At 38.0% G+C, this 19750-nt stretch overlaps 1 protein-coding gene and 1 pseudogene across 3 annotated transcripts in view; both read left to right on the top strand.

Annotated features, from left to right (window-relative positions):
• The window catches only part of B4GALT6 (beta-1,4-galactosyltransferase 6), a 66186-nt gene that overhangs the window by 8479 nt on the left and 37957 nt on the right, over positions 1-19750 (top strand). For all 3 annotated transcript variants that reach the window (XM_034943932.2, XM_008955719.5, XM_003830254.7), the window contains exon 2: positions 13474-13590. In XM_034943932.2, coding sequence (XP_034799823.1) covers positions 13491-13590 — 100 coding nt within the window. In that variant the 5' untranslated portion in view covers positions 13474-13490. The remainder of the gene's footprint in view (positions 1-13473; positions 13591-19750) is intronic.
• Positions 10459-10548, top strand: LOC112437866 (U6 spliceosomal RNA; annotated as a pseudogene).

Here is a 19750-nt window from a genome sequence, read left to right as displayed (position 1 = left end):
AGCTTTAACATGAGGTTTGGATTCTAGCTTAGACATTCAGGTAGCTATTAATAGGGAGTATAGAAAGTCACGTCTTTGGGGGGCTATTTTGCTTTTAGAGAAATTGAGTTGGGATCCCTGTGTGATATCCAGGAAGAATTAGTAGGTAGGCAGATGAAAGTAAGGGCTTGCTGCCCAGGAGAGAGATTTGATTGTCTTCATCATGTAGGTGAATGGTATTTATTTATCCTCCAACACATCTGAGTAATAAAACTCACTTCTTCAACTGGAAGTGACTCACTGTGTTACTTCCTCTGAAACATGGAATCACGGGTTAAATTGGAATACAGAGGAAGACCAAGTATAGTTTGAAAGTATCCGATGGGATTTGCTACCCTCCTTCTCAGTCCCTAGCTTTGTGACAAGAGTCATTGGGTCCATTCCACACTCAAGAGATGAGAGATGAGTTAGAGATTGTTTCCACAGTCAGATTGCCATTCCTAAGTAGCATATGTAACTCAGCTATATCTCTTCAGTGTAAACTAATCCAAATCCCATGGCCTTGTGGGAAATTAGGCAATATTGAAGGGAAACTTGATTCATTGAAATCTGGCAATGCTAACTGCTATTTTTCACCTTAGCCTTCCTTTTACAAATACATTTGAAGTCTGTTAAACAATGTGGCAGAGTGAGGCAGAGATGTGTTTTTTTCTGCAGCAGTGCTTATCATTACTGCCTTTAATGTTTATTAAAGATAAAAATAGCCATGTCTGTGATTACTTTTAGAAGAGAAACTTCTCACCTAGGTTTGTAGTGTCTGTGTGTAATAGGTATTCCAAACACTACTTGTAATGTGGTTGGGACTAAAATGCATTTTCCTTTTGAGGCAGTGTGGTACACAGTAGTTAATTTCCTAACCCGTCCTGTGGAAAGCCTGTTTCTCACAGGTTGTCCTGCAGGGCTTCTCAGGGCACTTGTCCTTCTGGGCCTCATCTCTGATGGTTCTAGCTGTGGCTTTTCCTCTCACCCTCAGAGCCCTTGCGTTTGCCCCCCTGTCCAAGGGCCCAAGGCCAGGGGAAACTTGGGCATAGAAGCATTGGTTTCTGGAGCCAGAGCTATGAGCAGAGCAGCCCCAAGAGCAGAATCCCAAAGAGAGCCCACCGCGTTGTCCATATTTGGAGATCCATGTCTTCCCTGCCACACCCCTGACCCCTTGCCAGTAGGGCTAGCCTTGTCTGTGAAATGAGAGAAGGAAGGACAGGCTCTGGAAGATGGCCACTTGCCTAAAGTGTCACACATCATTGTTGGAAGAGCTGAAATGTACACCTTAGGATTCCTGACTCATTCTACTGTGCCCGAGTTGAAGGAACTAATTATTTTTGCCCTGGACAATGGAAGACTGGGGAAATACAAGCTCTCTTTTCTTCAGTTTGAAGGAATACTGTATAGACGAGCGATGAAATTTTTTGGATAGCCTAAGTTAGCAGTGAGGGTAATTACAGTGAGGCAGAGTTGAGGCTTATTGAAAAGAGAGAGAGAGAGAAAAAAAAGACCAGTCTTCTAACTGACCTGCAATCAGTGAAATAAGTGGCCTAATAAGTGCTCCTTTCCTTACACATTGTGAGGTGAGGGTAGATGACCGCCTCTTAAAGCTGTGATTACCCTGGAGAGGGTGCTTTGTTTGGGATACTGGACAGACCTCTTGGATTCCCTTAAACACTGTTGCTCAGTGCTGTGTTTATACTGTGTGCTGAGACTCTGCAGCACCCTGGCTTACCTTGCAAAAGGGCAGACCTGCTCCTCTACCTGTCCCCCACTCACACTGTCTTTTGTGACTCCTTTTCCCTTTCAAGCCTGCCTTTCATGTTTGTCTTAAGTAGAAATGTGGAGGTAGGAGGGGAGGCTGAGGTGAGACATGTGTGAGGAGTGATTTTTCTAGAGCTTGGGTTTCCTAGGTTGCCATTGGGAGCTCCTCAGGCCTGTATGTTTGCAACATTCTTTTTCTAGTCCATTTTCTTGGCCGCCTTGGACCAAGCTGGCTTTTGTCACCACTGCCTGAGCCTGCGGTTTGCCAGCCTAAGCTGGCTGTCCCCACCTCTTTCCCTTCCTCTTTTCTCCTTTCCCCTTGTCCCTCTGAATCTGTTTCGTGTGTTCTTTTTAATTCCTGAAGGACACGGTGATTTAATATTTAAAAGATGTTTTCATTCAAATTCTGCCTTTTGTCAGGATAATAACAGAGAATAATATACAAGTAATACAGTGATTCAGATTGAAGATCGATTCAAGTGAAGATTGAGAGTAGGTTTTCTGAGGATACGCATAATGCCTTTAACATGCCTTTGGAAAATTAAGCATTTACTCCAGTTATAATGAGATATTTTTACCTCATATCTTGGGCCCACTGGAAACTTTCAGGTGGCACTCAATTCTGTTTTTCTTCAGCATTTACATCCTGTATTAGGCCAGTTTGATTTGCTATGTTTCATGGATAGACTGCCTGTGGACATAATTGTTTTTGGTTTTAGCAAAATTTAGCTGAGTTTGGTTTAAGCTACAGCAATACCCCCTTCTCAGTTGAAATAGGAGAGTTAGCTTAAAGGATGTTTATGTCAGTAATTATATTTTTGGCTGTGAAGCACAGCAAAATGTTTAGGAAAATATACTTAGTAATTTCAAATCTTAATGTTTTATTTTTTTGCCTCCAGAAGTGTAGTATGGCTTTTTGCTTGCATCTTTGTTTTTATGTTTAATTACTTGAATTAGTGAAAGTCTTTGGCTTCACCAAATTGTTGTGTTATGTGTTCATTAAGGATGAAACACAGATACTCTTATGTCCAAATGAATTGTGGTATATTCAAAAGCTATGTAAAAGAAGATATATTTAATATAAGTTAAACTGATTTGGAAGGAAGAGTCTACTGTTTTACTTGTTACAAATGTTATGTGTGGAGAATTACTACAAGAAATAGTTTTCAAATATGAATGTGCTTAAGGTTTATTTAAGGTGATATGCTTTAATAAGCTTATTTCCCAGGTCTTATGGGAGATTCTGATTCTGATTAATTTTTAACACATACCCAGATGTTTCTGCACACTGGGAGCGATGTTTCTGAAAAATACCCCAAATGGTGGGGAAAAAATAGTGCTACATACTTTTCTAAATTGATTATCTTACATCATTTGATATTTCATAGAACTAATCTTACTGAAAACCAGATTAACTTGTTTATAACATCATGTTTTACTGGCAATAGAGATGGCTATCATGGTGAAGAATCTTTTCCTTCAGAAGAGAAATGGACGGATACATTATTCATACCAACCAGGATCACGTGTTCCTTTATGAGTCTGCAGTGACTAGGTGATTGGGTCCTAGGTCATCCTAAATTTGTTATTTAGTGTTTTTAATTATTAGAGACATCGTAATTTACTTAAGATCAATAAAACTTATTAAACTGGATAGCATTATAGGTTACTCAGTGGAAGTAATTTCAAAGCATTTCCTAGCATTTGGCTAGAAAAGTCATTTTTATAGTATCTTTACAGTGGTATATTTAAGTAGCTATGCGAAGTTTGTTACTATGACATGATATCTTGATTGAATACTATGGCCTGTTTTTATATATTTGAGGCAAGTGTTAATATGATTTTACTGAAATCTTGTTACGTATATTGCCTTCCTGATAAGTTAATTGCTCAGAAATTATGACTTCTAATTATAGTGCAATTTTCAGTTTGACTCATAGGAAGAGAAATTGGACATTATTTTCGTTTGAATCAAGAGACCAAAGGTAGAGAATTAAAAGGTGCCTTGTTTACTGATTTGAAAATATGCTTTGGAAGTCTTTGAAATTCATTTCCTACCCAGTTCCCTTCTCTCATTCTCATTTTAGGCTCATTTTCCTTTCATGAATACTAAGTTGGAATTCTGAAAGGTATTTTAATTGTGAAAACACAAGTAAATTGCAGATGATTATAAAACATATTCAAATAGTTCACATTTTACTTCATTTTGATAGACTTCTTATACACTGTACACTTACATACTCTGACATCACTAATTTTCAACAACTTTATAATGTTTCCTGGGCCTGCTTATTTATGGCTTGGTCTTTTAGTCTGTAATGTCATTAAGTTAGTTTCCTGATTAGATTTTTAAGATCTGTTTAATTTCCTGCATTCTTCCTTCCTTGATTTCTTCATTTCCTCCTGATTCCACTTTCCCCAGTGTGATTCATAACTCTCTTCGGGTTCCTGTCATGCTTTAAAAAAGCTATATAGTTATTATTTTAAGTGAATTACACAGTGCCTTAGCAGGTGACAAGGCTGATAGTTATCTTTTGTTAGATAGTGTTTTCATATCACTAGGTTCAGAGTCTACTTTTTGAATTATCAACTAGGGTTAAAGTAGGCTGAACTAATGATCTGGTTGTTGCAAAAGTCCTTCTGATGTTTTAGACAGTTTGTGCCTTTGCAGGATCTTGGTTCTTTACAGAGGAAGCCAGATGGCCCCTTAACTTTTGGCATTGCTTGGTAAACGGCAAACACTCAATAAACGTGGATAAACATGTTTCCACCCTGAACATTTTTAGTAAGATCATTGGAAAAGTCAGTTTTCATTTAAAAATGTTTAACCTTGATCAGTATTCAAACATAAAGATTCTCCAGAAATAACTTAAAATTGTTAAACTGCCGAGTGGAAATTGTAAAGACACCTGTTACAAAGAATTTCTTGTCAGTTTTTAGTATTTGCATCTGCAAAGCTTGAGTTGTTAGCTAAGATCTGAAATAGATCTCCTGTATGTGATCATTGTATTTGTTGTTTGATAAAGTGGGGCTCTGAACACAGAATTTTTGCAGACTCTGTCAGCTCATAACTTGAAAAGTAGAGGTAAGGATATTATATGTTAGTAATAATTTGCACTGCAGATTTCCTTGAGTTCATACATGGTTTTGAATTACTGTCACCATGGTCAGACAAATAGTACTTTGACATAAAAGAATTTTTTTTTTTTAAACAGCCTGGCACATCCTTGACATTTGTTATTTTTTGTTTTTAATCCAAGTAATACCTTCCTTAGTCCTAGGTGTAGTATGAATAATATTTCATATATAATCTGGCCTAACTTTGGGGTTTACACCATTGTTATTGAAGATAACATATTTTCCTTTACCCACATGGATGAGTAATTCTTGGGATTTATTGAACAAGAGGCTAGATGGGGAAAGAAGAAAAATTTTCAGCATCAGAAACAGATATTTAGAAGATTATCATAAATTCTTAGAAATTCTTAGAAAGAGATACCTGATTCACATATCTGTAGTTATTATTGAGTGGTGCATTAAGTTTTTCTCTTTTGTCCATATTATTTCCAGTGTTCTGTAGTTAATATGGGAAATCATTTTCTCTTCTGTAACTTTTAAGGATCTCTTCTGGCTTTCTTCTCCTCTTTGTATTAAAGGAAATCTGGTTTATCTCTCATATGTTCACTTCCCTCATAACTTTTTACAATGAAGATTTCTTTTTCCTTGTCTCTCCCTCTCGTCTGTGGCCTTGAACCAACGTTTCTTCCAAATCCCTTCCCCTCAGAGTCACTCCGGCTTGTGCTTGAATCCTGAGTTTTAAATTCTACTTATGTTAACTTTCTTTTGAGTTAGTTTTCTCATCTTCTAATGGAGAAAGTTGTACCTGTTATGGGGTGGTGTGTTATTTTCCTAAGGCTGCCATAACACATTACCACATGTTGGCTTAAAACATCAAGTTTATTTTCTCAGAATTATGGAGGCCAGAAGTCTGAAATTAAGGTGTTGGCAGGACAGTCCCTCTGGAGGCTCTGGGGAAAATCCTTCTGCGACTTCCAGCTTCAGGTGCCTGGTGGCCACATCACTGCCTCTGTCTTCACATTGCCTTCGTGTGTGTGTGTGTGTGTGTGTGTGTCTGTGAGAGTGTGTGAAATCTCTACCTTTCTCTTAGAAGAGTACTTGCCATTAGATTTAGGGTCCACCTGGGTAATCCAGGATGATCTCCTCGTCTCAGAATCCTTAGCTTAATTGCATCTGGAAAGACCCCTTTCCAAGTGTCACATTCACAGGTTCTGGGAATTAGGGTGTGGGCATATCTTTTTGGAGATTTCCAGTCAGCCAACTCCAGGTGGTTGTAAGAATTAAAGGAAATATAATTGTGTATGTGTACTTAACATATATTTATATGTGGACTTCAGCTCAGTGCCTGACCAAACTCAGCACTTAGTAAATGTTAGTTCATCTTCTGCTCTTCAGAAACCTATGCCTGCCAAGATTCTATATCCCTGGAAGATTTCGGCAGTCAGTGCTCAATTCTGAATGTTGCCTTCCACTTTGTCCCCCGCGTCCGTCCTCGTTGCTGACCACCAGGATGTCTAGCTCTTGTCTTCTGCCCTCACTCCGCCTGGGCATGCCCTGGGTGTCAGCATAGCTGTGGCCTGCTCTCCCTTGCACCTCTCCAGACCACAGCCTTCTTAACCTTCTGCTTCTGGAACTTTCTCACCTCTGTTAACAGTTATGTCTCATCCTCACAATGACTTCTCGTCCTCTCACTCTCCTTTGTTTTTTTTTTAAACTCTCCATCCGCTTGACCCTTCCTAACTTCCGTTACTACCCATCTCCACTCAGGGCAGATTGTCATTCCCTGGGTGTGCACTGCCCCTGTGCACTTCAGCCTCTGCTTAAACTTTCCCACCAACAGAATGGTTTTCTCTCCTTCCTCTTGCTTCTTTTAGTGCCTGAAATTATTCACCCTTTCTTCTAGTTTTTTCCACTCAGGCTGCTGACATGCTCAGGGCCCTGCTCTTCCAGAAAACCTTCCCTTGACCTTGCTAATCACTTATTTTCCTTTTCTGAAACTTGCTGCTTTCACTTTGTCAGTATCCACTGAAATCTTTACTATTTTCCTTTGGTTTCCACTGCTTCCTGAAGCTGCTGTCTTGAAGGCTTACAGTGATCTCCTGTAGGCTTTTTAAAGAGGCTAAATGGTGTGATGGTCAAGGGCTAGCTTGCTGGAGCCAGACTGCTGGGATTTGAATTCCGGCTCCACCACTTACTAACAACTCTGTGACCTGTGGCAAGTTATGCAACTCCATGCTTCAATTTCTTTATCTGAAAAATGGGGATAATAGTACCTGCCTTATAGAATTGCTTGTGAGGATTAAATAGGTTAGTATATGTAAAGTATGCTTGACAAAGAGAGTATGCTGAATTTTTTTAAGCTGTTGTTTTTAAGTCCTTCTCCTTAGCATCTGCAGCATTTCACGTGGTTTACCTCTCCCTCTTCTCTAGTCCATTAGCATTTTCACTGTGTTCAAGCTGAGATTAATTCACTTGGGGATCTTTTATCTTTGTGCTGCCTGTTTGTGGTCTGTCTTCATACATCAGATCTTCACCTTCTTATCTCCTTTTTGGATAATTTTTCCTCTGGGAATTTATCACGATAGTTCCAGGTTTTACATTTATTGAATGTCTCCCCAAATGGTATTTCTAGCCCTCTTGTAGCTTCAGTCCTACATTTATAACTGCATCCCAGATTGCCTGACCAAGATCATCATCTCCCTCTCAAAATCATTTATTCACTAGACTTTTGTTAAGAGACCTGGGAACTGTGGCGGCATGTCATAGCAGCTAGGAACAGAGATATCAGGATCACAGGGATACTGCGTTGGTGTCCTGCGAAGCCCAGGAAACAGTTCTAGATCCCTGCAGGCAGGCATGTTCTTCTTATCTTGAATCCTTACAGCACTGTTAGTGAGCAAAGCTGGATGTGGAAAGGGGCTGGGAGGCACAGTTTTATAGCAGATGTGTCCCTTAATTTTCTTAAGTGAAGAATTAGACAAGTTTGCCTCATAAACTCAGGATAGAATGCCTGGCCTAAAAGCTTTCATAAACTGTTGAAGATAGGTTTTATTCTTTCTATGTTTTAAATTTTTTTCTGATGTTGTTACCCTCTGGGAAGCAGAACTGGTAAAGAAGTTAGATTTATGTCTCACAAAGCAGAGTCAAATAGAAAATGAATGAAATTAGAGAACACACGGCATGGTTTTAATTAAGCAGTGGTAGGTTTCCCTATTAGTTTTATGAAATGAGGGTTTCTTATAAATTGGAATAGAAATTTTAGACAAGGATTTTCTCTACCTAAAGACTTGCCAATAAGAAATTACATTTTATTTTTTGCAATCTATCCATCGGACAAAGGGCTAATATCCAGAATCTACAAAGAACTTGAATTTACAAGAAAAAAACAACCCCATCAAAAAATAGGCAAAGGATATGAACAGACACTTCTCAAAAGAAGATATTTATGCAGCCAACAGACATATGAAAAAATGCTCATCATCACTGGTCATTAGAGAAATGCAAATCAAAACCACAATGAGATACCATCTCATGCCAGTTACAGTGGTGGTCATTAAAAAGTCAGGAAACAACAGATGCTGGAGCAGTTGTGGAAAAATAGGAACACTTTTACACTGTTGGTGGAAGGGTAAATTAGTTCAACCATTGTGGAAGACAGTGTGGCAATTCCTCAAGGATCTAGAACTGGAAATACCATGTGACCCAGCAATCTCATTACTGGGCATATACCCAAAGGATTATAAATCATTCTATGATAAAGACACATGCACACGTATGTTTATTGTGACACTGTTCACAATAGCAAAGACTTGGAACCAACCCAAATGTCTATCAGTGATAGACTGGATTAAGAAAATGTGGCACATATACACCATGGAATTATGCAGCCATAAAAAAGGATGAGTTCATGTCCTTTGAAGGGACATGGATGAAGCTGGAAACCATCATTCTTAGCAAACTATCACAAGATCAGAAAAACCAAACACTGCATGTTCTCATAAGTGGGAGTTGAACAATGAGAACACATGGACACAGGGTGGGGAACATCACACACTGGGGCCTCTCGGGGGTTGGGGGACTAGGGGAGGGATAACAGGAGAAATACCTAATGTAGGTGACGGGTTGATGGGTGCAGCAAACCACCATGGCATGTGTAAACCTATGTAACCTGCACATTCTGCACATGTACCCCAGAACTTAAAGTATAATAATAAAAGACATTACATTTTATACTACTACTAATAAACAAGTTTTGGGTCTGGGTTAACATAGTTTTATGTTTGGAAAGCAGACAATTGGAACCATTCTCATGCTGGTTTAGTGTGTCTTGCAACCCTGTGACATAGCACTTTCTTCCGCTTAACAGCCACTTTCTGTTTAAACACAGCTTCATTCCCTAATGGGTTTTGGTCTTTAGGGATTAAACCCATGAGGACCATTAACCTGAGGAATGTAACTCAATTAGCTGTAAATGATTTGGAATAAAGGAATAGATTTTCTATTTGGAGAAATTGGTGTGTAGCTTTTCTTAATTTTGGTCTTCATTCATCTAATGAATAGTAAATGCACTCTTTTGGTAAATAATTCACCTTTGTTAGAGGTACCATAATCATTTTAAAGGCCTGGTGCGGTGGCTCATGCCTGTGATCCCACCACTTTGAGAGGCTGAGGCGGGCGGATTGCCTGAGCTCAGGAGTTCGAGACCAGCCTGGGCAACATGGAGAAACCCTGTCTCTACAAAACATACAAAAAATTAGGTGGGCATAGTGGCAGGTGCCTGCAGTTCCAGCTACTTGTGAGACTGAGGTGGGAGGATCGCTTGAGCCTGGGAGGTGGAGGTTATGGAGAGCCAAGGTGGAGCTACCGCACTCCAACCTGGATGACAGAGTGAGACCCTGTCTCAAAAAAAAAAAAAAAAAAATCATTTTTAACAGTTTTGTTACCTACAAGTTGTATAATTTAAAAAGTTGTTTCCAGGAAACATAATAATGCATATAATGCTTCTACTTAGCATCTCATTTCTTAGGCCAGGGTCAGTCCTGGAAGTACAAGTTTTTTGCCTTAGGCTGAGTTCTAGTACTTTGTGGCAGGTTTTCTTTTCACAGTTTGGTGTAGCACAAATATAAGATGTTTATATTACTGACAACAAATTTCATATGTAACTTTAGGATTAAATAATCCAAGGTGCTGCAAACCAGGTGTCATTAGTAATCTATGTGATGCTGCCCCGCCCACATAATTTCAGTTGAACTTTGGGTCTTCACTTAGGCAGAGTTGTTAATGTTAGCTTGTCTTCTATTGAACATTTTCCTGCATTTTTGGTTGGCTGTTCTTTAAGTTTTCTCTTTTCTCTTCATCTCTTTTCTTCCATGTTTTTGTAGTTACCAAAGATGAATTTGTTGCTGTAGATACTTTCATTATTAAAAAATTAATATGGATTAAGAAATTAGAAAAAAGTCTATACAAGAATAAGATCAGGAACTAATACATTTAAAAATAGAGGAAAAAAGAATTGAGATATTCAAGACAGATTATTTAAGTATAAGCAATGGAATACACAAATATGACAAGTCTTATAAAAATAAAAGGGAGTGCTTGCTCTGGCAGCAAATATACAAAAATGGGAACAATACAGAGATTAACATGGCCCCTGCACAAGGATGACATGTTTATTTTCAAATTTTAAATACAAAAGGGGAGAAAACACAATTAAAAATCAAAAGTAGAAGAGATTCAAAAATTATGTAAGTTATGCACGACTTTACCTAATTTGAATATCTCAGTGAAACTTTGAATCTCTGGGACAAAATACTCCAAATTGTATCAAGAATAAATAGAAACTGAAATACACCTAATCCAGTTTCTGGCAGAGGGCAGGCATTCAACAAATCAACAAACTGATACATGGACAGAGAGCAATTGGAACAGGTGTCTGATTACAACTTTTTTTTTTTTTTTTTTGACACAGGGTCTCGCTCTGTCACCCAGGCTAGAGTGCAGTGGCCCAGTCCTGGCTCGGCTCACTGTAACCTCCGCCTCCTGGGTTCAAGTGATTCTCCTGCCTCAGCCTCCCGAGTAGCTGGGGTTACAGGCGTGTGCCACCACGCCTGGCTAGTTTTTTTTTTTTTTTTTTTGTATTTTTTAGTAGAGACGGCATTTCACCATGTTGGCCAGGCTGGTCTCAAACTCCTGACCTCAAGAGATCGCCTGTATTGGCCTTCCAAAATGCTGGGATTACAGGCATGAGCCACCACGCCTGGCCAGATTACAACTTTTAGATGACTTTTTATGAGAAGTCAATTCAAACTTTTAAGGGCTTAATATCTGCCACACTATATCAGTTGTTTCAGAGTTAAGAAAATGACAGCAATGTGTACAGTCTATTTTATGAAACTAACATTAAGAACAAAAACATAGATGGCAAAAAACCCACAAACCTTACTTATGAATATATATTTAAATTGTATGAATAAGTTTTTCCCCCATATGGTCTATTTATTTTAAATAATTTCAACTTTTATTTTAGATTCAGGGCATACATGTGCAACTTTGTTACATGGGTATATTGCATGATGCAGAGGTTTGGAGTATAATTGATCCTGCCACCTAGGTAGTGAGCATGGTACCCAATAGGTAGCTTTAAACTTCTGCCCCGCTTTGTCCCTCCCTCTTGTAGTAGTCCCCAGTTTCTGTTGTTGGCCATCTTTTGTTCATGAGTACCCAGTGTCTAGCTCCCACTTACAAGTGAGAACATGCAGTATTTGGTTTTCTGTGCCTGTGTTAATTCGCTAGGATAATGGCCTGCAGCTGCATCCATGTTGTTGCAAAGCATATGATTTTGTTCTTTTTTATGACTGTGTTCTTCATTCTTTTTTTTTTTTTTTTGAGATGGAGTCTTGCTCCGTCGCCCAGGCTGGAGTGCAGTGGCGCAGTCTTGGCTCACTGCAACCTCTGTCTCCGGGGTTCAAGCCATTCTCCTGCCTCAGCCTCCTGAGTAGCTGGGGTTACAGGCTCGCGCCACCACGTCCAGCTGATTTTTTTGTATTTTTAGTAGAGATGGGGTTTCACCATGTTGGCCAGGATGGTCTCGATCTGTTGACCTCATGATCCAACCACCTCGGCCTCCCAGGAATTACAGGCGTGAGTCTTCATTCTTTTAAAGTCCACTTAAGTACAAAAATGTAGTCAAAATGTGTTGTATTTGTAAACTAGTATAGTAAATTCAGGTGTAGGCAAGTTAAATCTAATTATAAGACTACTTTCTAGAAAGCCTGTAGACATGCTTTTAAAAAAGGTATCTGTAAAGCTTACGTGAAACCTGGATTTCTGTTTGTCTCTTTTTTCTGGAGGTGAAAGAAAAGTTTTATTTTACTCTGCTTTTCTAGTAGTTTAATTTATGCTCTCTTCATGTGTACTTTGAGCAAGTTCACATTTACATAAAAAGTGGGAAAGAAGGTAGTAAACATTAAATTTCTCTCATCCCTCTATTCCATCTTGAGAAACTGGAGCAGCACTTAGAAAATTAGTCAGCATTCCTAATTTTTTTCATTCAGCATTCATCTTTGGAGAGTGTCATTACTGTATTCAGAGACAGCTTATCTTAAAATTGAGTCATTAACTGAGGCTTGCAGTTTCTTGGTTTTTGCCATGATAGTGAGCCTCTGCCTCTCATCTGAATGGAGTTTATGATTTTTTAGCTTTGTGTTTAGAGACTTTAAAGAAGAATGCACTACTTGCACACCTGCCTTGTGAAAACGAGGGAACTGAGATCCAGGGAGCTGTGCAAAGTTATGCACAGCACTAACAGAATTGGGACCAGGAAAGGAGTTTCTGACTTAGTTCTATGCCTCTGGGGAGTCTGGACATCTCAAAAGTTAGGGATTTTTGCGATAAAGCTTTGTCAATTTACCAGTTTCTCCCAGCAGAAGAAATTTGGGGCCTATTTTTGAAGCACTTATTGTGAATAATTAAATTGAGCTGCTTTAAAAATACACATTGATTTTGATTTTATTTGCTTTTACCATCCTGGTAGAAAGATTTGTGATTGAAAGGGAGTGTAAAAGTTTAATTAACTCTTAGAAATGACCCAAACAGATACTGATCCTAGATCACCCCTCCCCGCAAACACATCAAGAATTTTCAGGACCATTGCAAGATCTTTATTCCTACTAGATATTATGGGATTTATAAGGAATCCTAGCTTTTGTGAAGTTTTTGGTAGGAGGAAATTAATATATAATCAGAGAAACTGAATTTTGTAACTGTAGGATTGAGCATCTGTAATAAAATGCCTTTTTGAAATTTCTAAGTGTATTTTATAGTAGAAAATCACAGATGTGGGGGTTCATTATGATATTTTAGTTTGTTCAGTTTCATTCTATTTGATAGGTGGATATTTCAACTTTTTTTTTGTTTTTATTGTTCTTAAAAAATCAGTTTGTTTTTGTCAGTTTTTATAGTAGGCAATATTTTATATTTCTGTTTTGCGTTTGGACGTGCTGATTGAGTCAGTTTATGTTTATTGGGCACTTCCCCAATTCTGAATATTATTTTATTAAATAAAAAAAGCTTACTGAGTTATGACATTCTTTCTCTATTTTTCTTTTATAGCCAACACGTATCTCTTTATGGTACAAGCTCGAGGTATAATGTTGAGAGAAAATGTGAAAACAATAGGTCATATGATCAGGCTGTACACAAATAAAAACAGTACGCTCAACGGTACAGGTAAGACTACTTCCTGCTTAACCCCTTGTAGTTACAAAGCAGTAAACCAAATCTCTTACAGTCTGTTTTGCCTTCAGGTAACTTCCTGTTAAAGATGAAGAAGGTATCTTCCCCTAAGCGTCCTGGTAGATTATTTTACTATGCAAATCAAGACTGTTACCTATTTTAGGATGTATGAACGTGTGGTCACAAAAGCGATGAGGTTTTGTACAGACACTTAAGTTAATTCTTGCAAACAAAATATAGAAAGCAACTTCTACTTTTTCAATTCATATGTTGTATTTAAGAGAGATTAACCAGAGAATAATTTATTCATCTTAGTAAGCCATACTACCATCCCTCTTTATGTTCATTCTAGTTCCTAAGTTGTTCTTCCAGCTAGGTCTAGAAAATAGTTGTTTTTAATTATAGAAGATTGTTAATAGTGTTATGGCCTTTTTAAGGAGCTAAAGGAGAAATTTTATAAAATTGGAAATTGGTAGCTACTCCTGTCTTTTTATTTTACTTATTTATTTTTTTAGACAGAGTTTCACTCTGTTGCCCAGGCTGGAGTGCAGTGGCGCGATCTTGGCTCACTGCAAGCTCCATCTACCGGGTTCACACCATTCTCACGCCTCAGTCTCCCAAGTAGCTGGGATTACAGGCGCCCATCACCACGCCTGGCTAATTTTTTTTTTATTTTTGGTAGAGACGGGGTTTCACCATGTTAGCCAAGATGGTCTCAATCTCCTGACCTCGTGATACGGCCGCTTCAGCCTCCCAAAGTGCCGGGATTACAGGCATGAGCCACTGCGCCCGGCCTACTCTTGTCTTTAAAATGTTACCTGGAAGTAGAAGCTCCATTAGAATCCTAGGAGGTTAAAATCTAATAAGCTGAACCGATAATTTAATGATGGTAGAATTGATGTAAATAGATTTCACTGTTGTGGAAGAATGTGAATGCTCTTTTATGGCAGGGTTGCCACAGTGTCTGCCAGGGTATTGTTAGGTGTTACTTTAAAGGATTCAGTGGGGTTGTCAGTTGTTGTACCCTTTATGGTCTCACTTTGAACAGTTAAAAATAAAGATTTAATTTGTGTTAGTAATTCTTCCTTGTGTCACTGTAAACCTACACATTCTACTAAGAGAAAGTCTGTCTTTCAGCTGTAGATGTTCTTTCTTAAATGTATGTCAAGGTGGGTGATAGTTTTAGACCCTTCTAAAAATTCAAGACTGTGACATATTGATCTCAATTTAATATCACATGTGCTTCTATAAAATCCATTCTAGTCATTTGCCTAATATGTTTATGATGCCACAAATCAAAACACTCTTGTTTTATTTTAATTTTTTAACCTTGAAGGAATTTTTTTAGAAGAACTGTCTCAACATAGTTGATGTTTTAATTCTACAGTAAAAGTCTCATTAACTATTCTTTAGCATGAATGAGTCTTCTGAATAGTAGGTCAATTTTAGAAGTTTAAACATTTTAAAAGCTTCTGTAGGATTTGTGCTGGTTGAATAAGTTGATTGTAAAAATGTTCACTGAAAGTTTGTTCAACTGAAAGGAAATAGCCATCTTTAAATTGGTGTATTTGTGTGAGTGCTAAAAATTTGTGCATATCAGCTTGTTTTCCCGGGGGTATGAATAAGGTATATGTGTGGATGTTGAGCTTGATTAGGAGGAATGATTACATGGGCAAGACAATCTTTCCCCATAGTATCCTGCAACTAAAAAAAAAAGGAAAATCCTTTCCTCCTCTCACCAAGTCATAGTTTCAATAAAGACCAAAGAACCAATGCATACTTTGATTAAAGTTTGCTTACTTTTATGAAACTTTGAAAACTTTTCACAGGGTTCCTTTACTAATGGTAAAACTGTTCTCAGGAAACAGTCATTGTATACATTAGGGATTAGGTTTGGATGTAACAGAGACCTGCCTGTGGTGGTTTAAACACATGAGGCTTTCTGTTCTCATGTGAAAGAACTCTGCAAGTTGGATATCTGTGGCTGTTATGGAGGCTCCTTAAAGTAAGTCATCACACCCTTTTCATTTTCTGCCATCTGTCATGTGGCTCCATGGTTAACTCATAGTCTAAGATGGCTGCTTGGGTGCCATCTTGGTGTTTGAACTTGGGTCAGTAGGAAGGAGGAAAGCGAGAACAAAGAAGAACAAATAAGGTATCTCTTTTCTGGAGCCTTCCCAGAGGTCCCACACAGTGTTTCTTCGTACATTTAATTGGCTAGAACTTAATTGCATGGCCACATGCGATAACACTGGGAAATATAGTCTTGACCAGAGTATGCTGGAACTCTAGTGAAACTGGCATTCTGTTACCTACGGGGAAAGGGAAGAATGGAGTTTGAGTCAGCAATGAGGCTCCGTCATGTTCATTTAGCCAACATTTACAAATAATTATTATAGTTAGTATATTTAATCAGATATTGGAGACACAATATTAAGAAAAACAGTCTTCTTTAATATGAGGATCTCTAGGCCTCTGGGAGAGATGGAAACATGAATAGTTATTTATAATGCAACTGGTTATTTCTACATAGACTTCTATAGATATAATATCCAAAAAAGAAGATAATGGCCTATGAGGTGTACAAAAAGCTAACTGAGCTCTAGAGGAGAATTGATTAATATGCAGTGGCTCATTTACAATTTAACACTAAATGATAAATAGATTGTGAGTTATAAGCACATTTGATTTCCAAAAGGGATTTTTAATCCTGTACCTGACTTTCTGTGGCATCAAATATAAATAGATGTATACTATTTTTGTAAAGAAATTATGTACTCTCATAATCAGATGGTGCCATGTAGCCCACAGAGCCAGTCAAATTATGAAAACAAGATGTATTCAGTGAATTCATCTAATTACTGAAGCAGATAAGGGCCATGCAATGTTAGAGTGGATAGGTTTGTTGGAAATAACCCAGCATGCCTCCTCATTTGATGGGTACATGAATTGAGGCCCCCAGACACTGCCAGACTGACAAGACAGGTTAGTGGGAAACAGACTAGGACTCTCATCGGTTTCTAACACCTGTTTTAAGCTGCTGTTTCGCAGGAAAATAAAGCCATTAAAAGGTTTTCTTTGGTGCTGTTCTCCTTTTCCTTTAAGTGATAAGGTCCCGTGAGAATTAGTAGGGGATCCATCTGGCAGTTTTCATTCTTTGTTTGCTTTTTCTTTGGTTGTGTTTCTGGAAGGGAGGAAGAAAGCAGGGGGCCCAGAGCTCATTTTATTTTTATCCATTCATTAGATGAAATAATGTCTACCTTTTATAGCAGTTGTGGTGGTTCCCAAATGCATCTGTCATGCATAACCTTTTAAAATGCTTCCTGACTTTGAAAGCAGTGGTTATACATGATGGACATTGCTCACCTAACAACTTTTGTGGGAATAATGATTTTGTGGGTTTTTTTTTTTTTTTTTTTTTTTTTGAGACAGAGTCTCGCTCTGTCGCCCAGGCTGGAGTGCAGTGGCATGATCTCAGCTCACTGCAAGCTCCGCCTCCTGGGTTCAGGCCATTCTCCTGCCTCCGCCTCCCAAGTAGGTGGGACTACAGGCGCCCGTCACCATGCCTGGCTAATTTTTTGTATTTTTAGTAGAGACGGGGTTTCACCGTGTTAGCCAGGATGGTCTTGATCTCCTGACCTTGTGATCCACCCTTTTGGCCTCCCAAAGTGCTGGGATTACAGGCATGAGCCACTACGCCCAGCCAATTTTGTGGGTTTATTACAGTAAAATCTCCAAAAGCTTAAATCATTATTGGCTGTATTATCATTTGTGAGGTGTTTATTTATAGTATGTTCCTACTATGTTGTAGGTACTTTTATTAGGTGCTAGAAATCAAAGATAATTTGATTTCAATTAAAAGAGATATTCAGAATAATGGCCGGGGTGGCGGATAGACTATATACACATAATACATTGGGAAGACACAAATACCACTGGACAGAGTACTGAAGGAGTGTGGAGGTGTTTCTCTAAGTCTGGCAGTGAGTTGAGCTCCTTAGGAGGTGGCCAAGAATAGCACATGTTTAGCTCTAAAACTTTGTATTCAATGAAGTGAATATAATGATATTGCGTAACTTGAAGGCACTTAAATGTGGTTCTTTAAAAACTGATAAAAGTGATGGAATGTTTACTTTTGTGATTCAGTCATTCTAGCACTAAAATAAAAAGTAGAACAATTCTCTCTGGCCCTCCTGTTGCCATCTGACTCCCCAGAAGGAGTTAATAGTTTGTTTTGCAGAAATGTCTAGAGAGCCGAGCACTTCTGTGAGTTGGATGTGGGTTCAGAGAATCATAGCATGTGGCTAAGAGAAGGAGCCCAAGCATTAATGATAAAATTAATAAATTATGCAGAGTAAGGAAATACTCTTATTTAAAGTTAATGCATGACATTAACAAAAGGATTGAATGAAAATGTAGATATTTTTCTGCCTCAGGATTATAAGAAAATGAGCCTTGTAACATCTCAAGGCAGATGACCCCCAGGGACAAACTTACTTTTTTTTCTTTTGTATTTTAAAATATTGTTATATCATGGTTGTACATCCAAGGACAACCTTATTTATTGTCTCATTCCTGTGAATGTGTAGTGTATAGTATGTCCTTAATAAAAATTGAAGAGATTCAGAAAAATTATCATCTCTATATAGCTAGCCCATCTTTTTTTCTGGTGGTATGTGCAACAAGAGCTATAATATGAGCTCTGTGTGTGTGTGTGTGAGAGAGAGCGAGAGCGCACACTAGCTAATTAATGAAGAACTTGCCGTTCAATATTTATTGTTTTAACTGCTCATTTATTCATATTCTTGCATTTTTATTTTAAGTAGAACTTTTTACATTTTAAAAGTAGAAAAGGGTATAATGTAATAACAGTCTCCTAGCTCACTCCTCCCTGAGTCCCAATCCTCAGAGAACTAACCATTTATTCTGTATTTATCTTTATGTTTCTATCCTGCTGTCTCTTGATTTATCAATTTAAACTACTGTTATGGAAGAAAGACATTTAGTATTATAGTCTCACCCCAATTTTTCCTATCCTTACCCCCAATATAATTATGTCACAATTTAAATTCAAATGGGTATTGTTGATGTTGTTAAGAGAATGTAGATAATGGTTTGTTTTCCTGAGTCTAGTTGTAATTGTTGGTTTTGTAGATCTGTTTATTTTTGTTGATGTTACTTGTTAACTCTTTTTCCCCCCAATTTGCAGAGCCTTCTTAATCTATCGCTGATTTTCCCTTAGGCACATGAGTTGACCACGCTAAGGGGGGGTTTCCAAAATTCCCATGCCATTGTCTTCTCTCTTCCAGTGCTGCTTTTGAGAAGTCTGTTGACCATCCTGATGGCAGTTACTGTTCATGGACCAGTTTTTTCTGGAGACTTTTGGGATCTTTTTGTATTTTTAAATTTTACAAAGAGCATCTTGGAGCTTTGTTTTTCTTCTCTTGCTGGGAGCAGTACTATCAGTATGGAATATCTTACCCTTCATTTCTCCAAAATATTTTTATATTATTTCTTTGATAATTTGTCTTCCTGTTATTTTCCTTTCTTTTTGGAACTCCTATTATGTATTATTTCTCTCTCGTTTTTCAATTCTTTTTCTTTCCTTTCTATCTTTCTGGGAGATTGCTCTGACTTTTTACTACAATGCTTTGATTTGATTTTTTAAATTTTGGCAAACTTATTTTTAAGAATTCTTTTTTTTTTTTTCTTTTCTTACTGTTACTGTCTCCCTCAAATAAGAATGCCTTATCTTCCTTTCCAGGAATATTGAAGATAAATAAGTAACTCTAAGGTATAAATCAATGAACTTGACTAGACACTGTCACAAAACTCATAACAATAGTAATCTTAAGCAGTTTTGGTGGGAGTGACAGAAACCCAATTCATGCTTATTGCACTTGCTGCTACCACTAGCAAAGTAGGAGTCCTCATAGAGAGAGAAGCCCTTTTTTTAAAAACAAAAACAAAAACAAAAAAACAAGAATTTTGGTATATATGTAGATATATATATTTAAAACATCTTAAGTAAAGAATCAGGCCAGGCATGGTGGCTCACGCCTGTAATCCCAACACTTTGGGAGGTTGAGGTGGGAGGATTGCTTGAGCTGAGGAGTTGGAGACCAGCCTGGCAAGACCCTGTCTCTACAAAAAA

Source organism: Pan paniscus, chromosome 17 (genome assembly GCF_029289425.2).
Source record: "Pan paniscus chromosome 17, NHGRI_mPanPan1-v2.0_pri, whole genome shotgun sequence".
In the NCBI taxonomy this organism is placed as follows: Eukaryota; Metazoa; Chordata; class Mammalia; order Primates; family Hominidae; genus Pan; species Pan paniscus.
The sequence above is the reverse complement of the archived record's forward strand: the minus strand, read 5'-3'. Positions and strand labels throughout refer to the sequence as shown.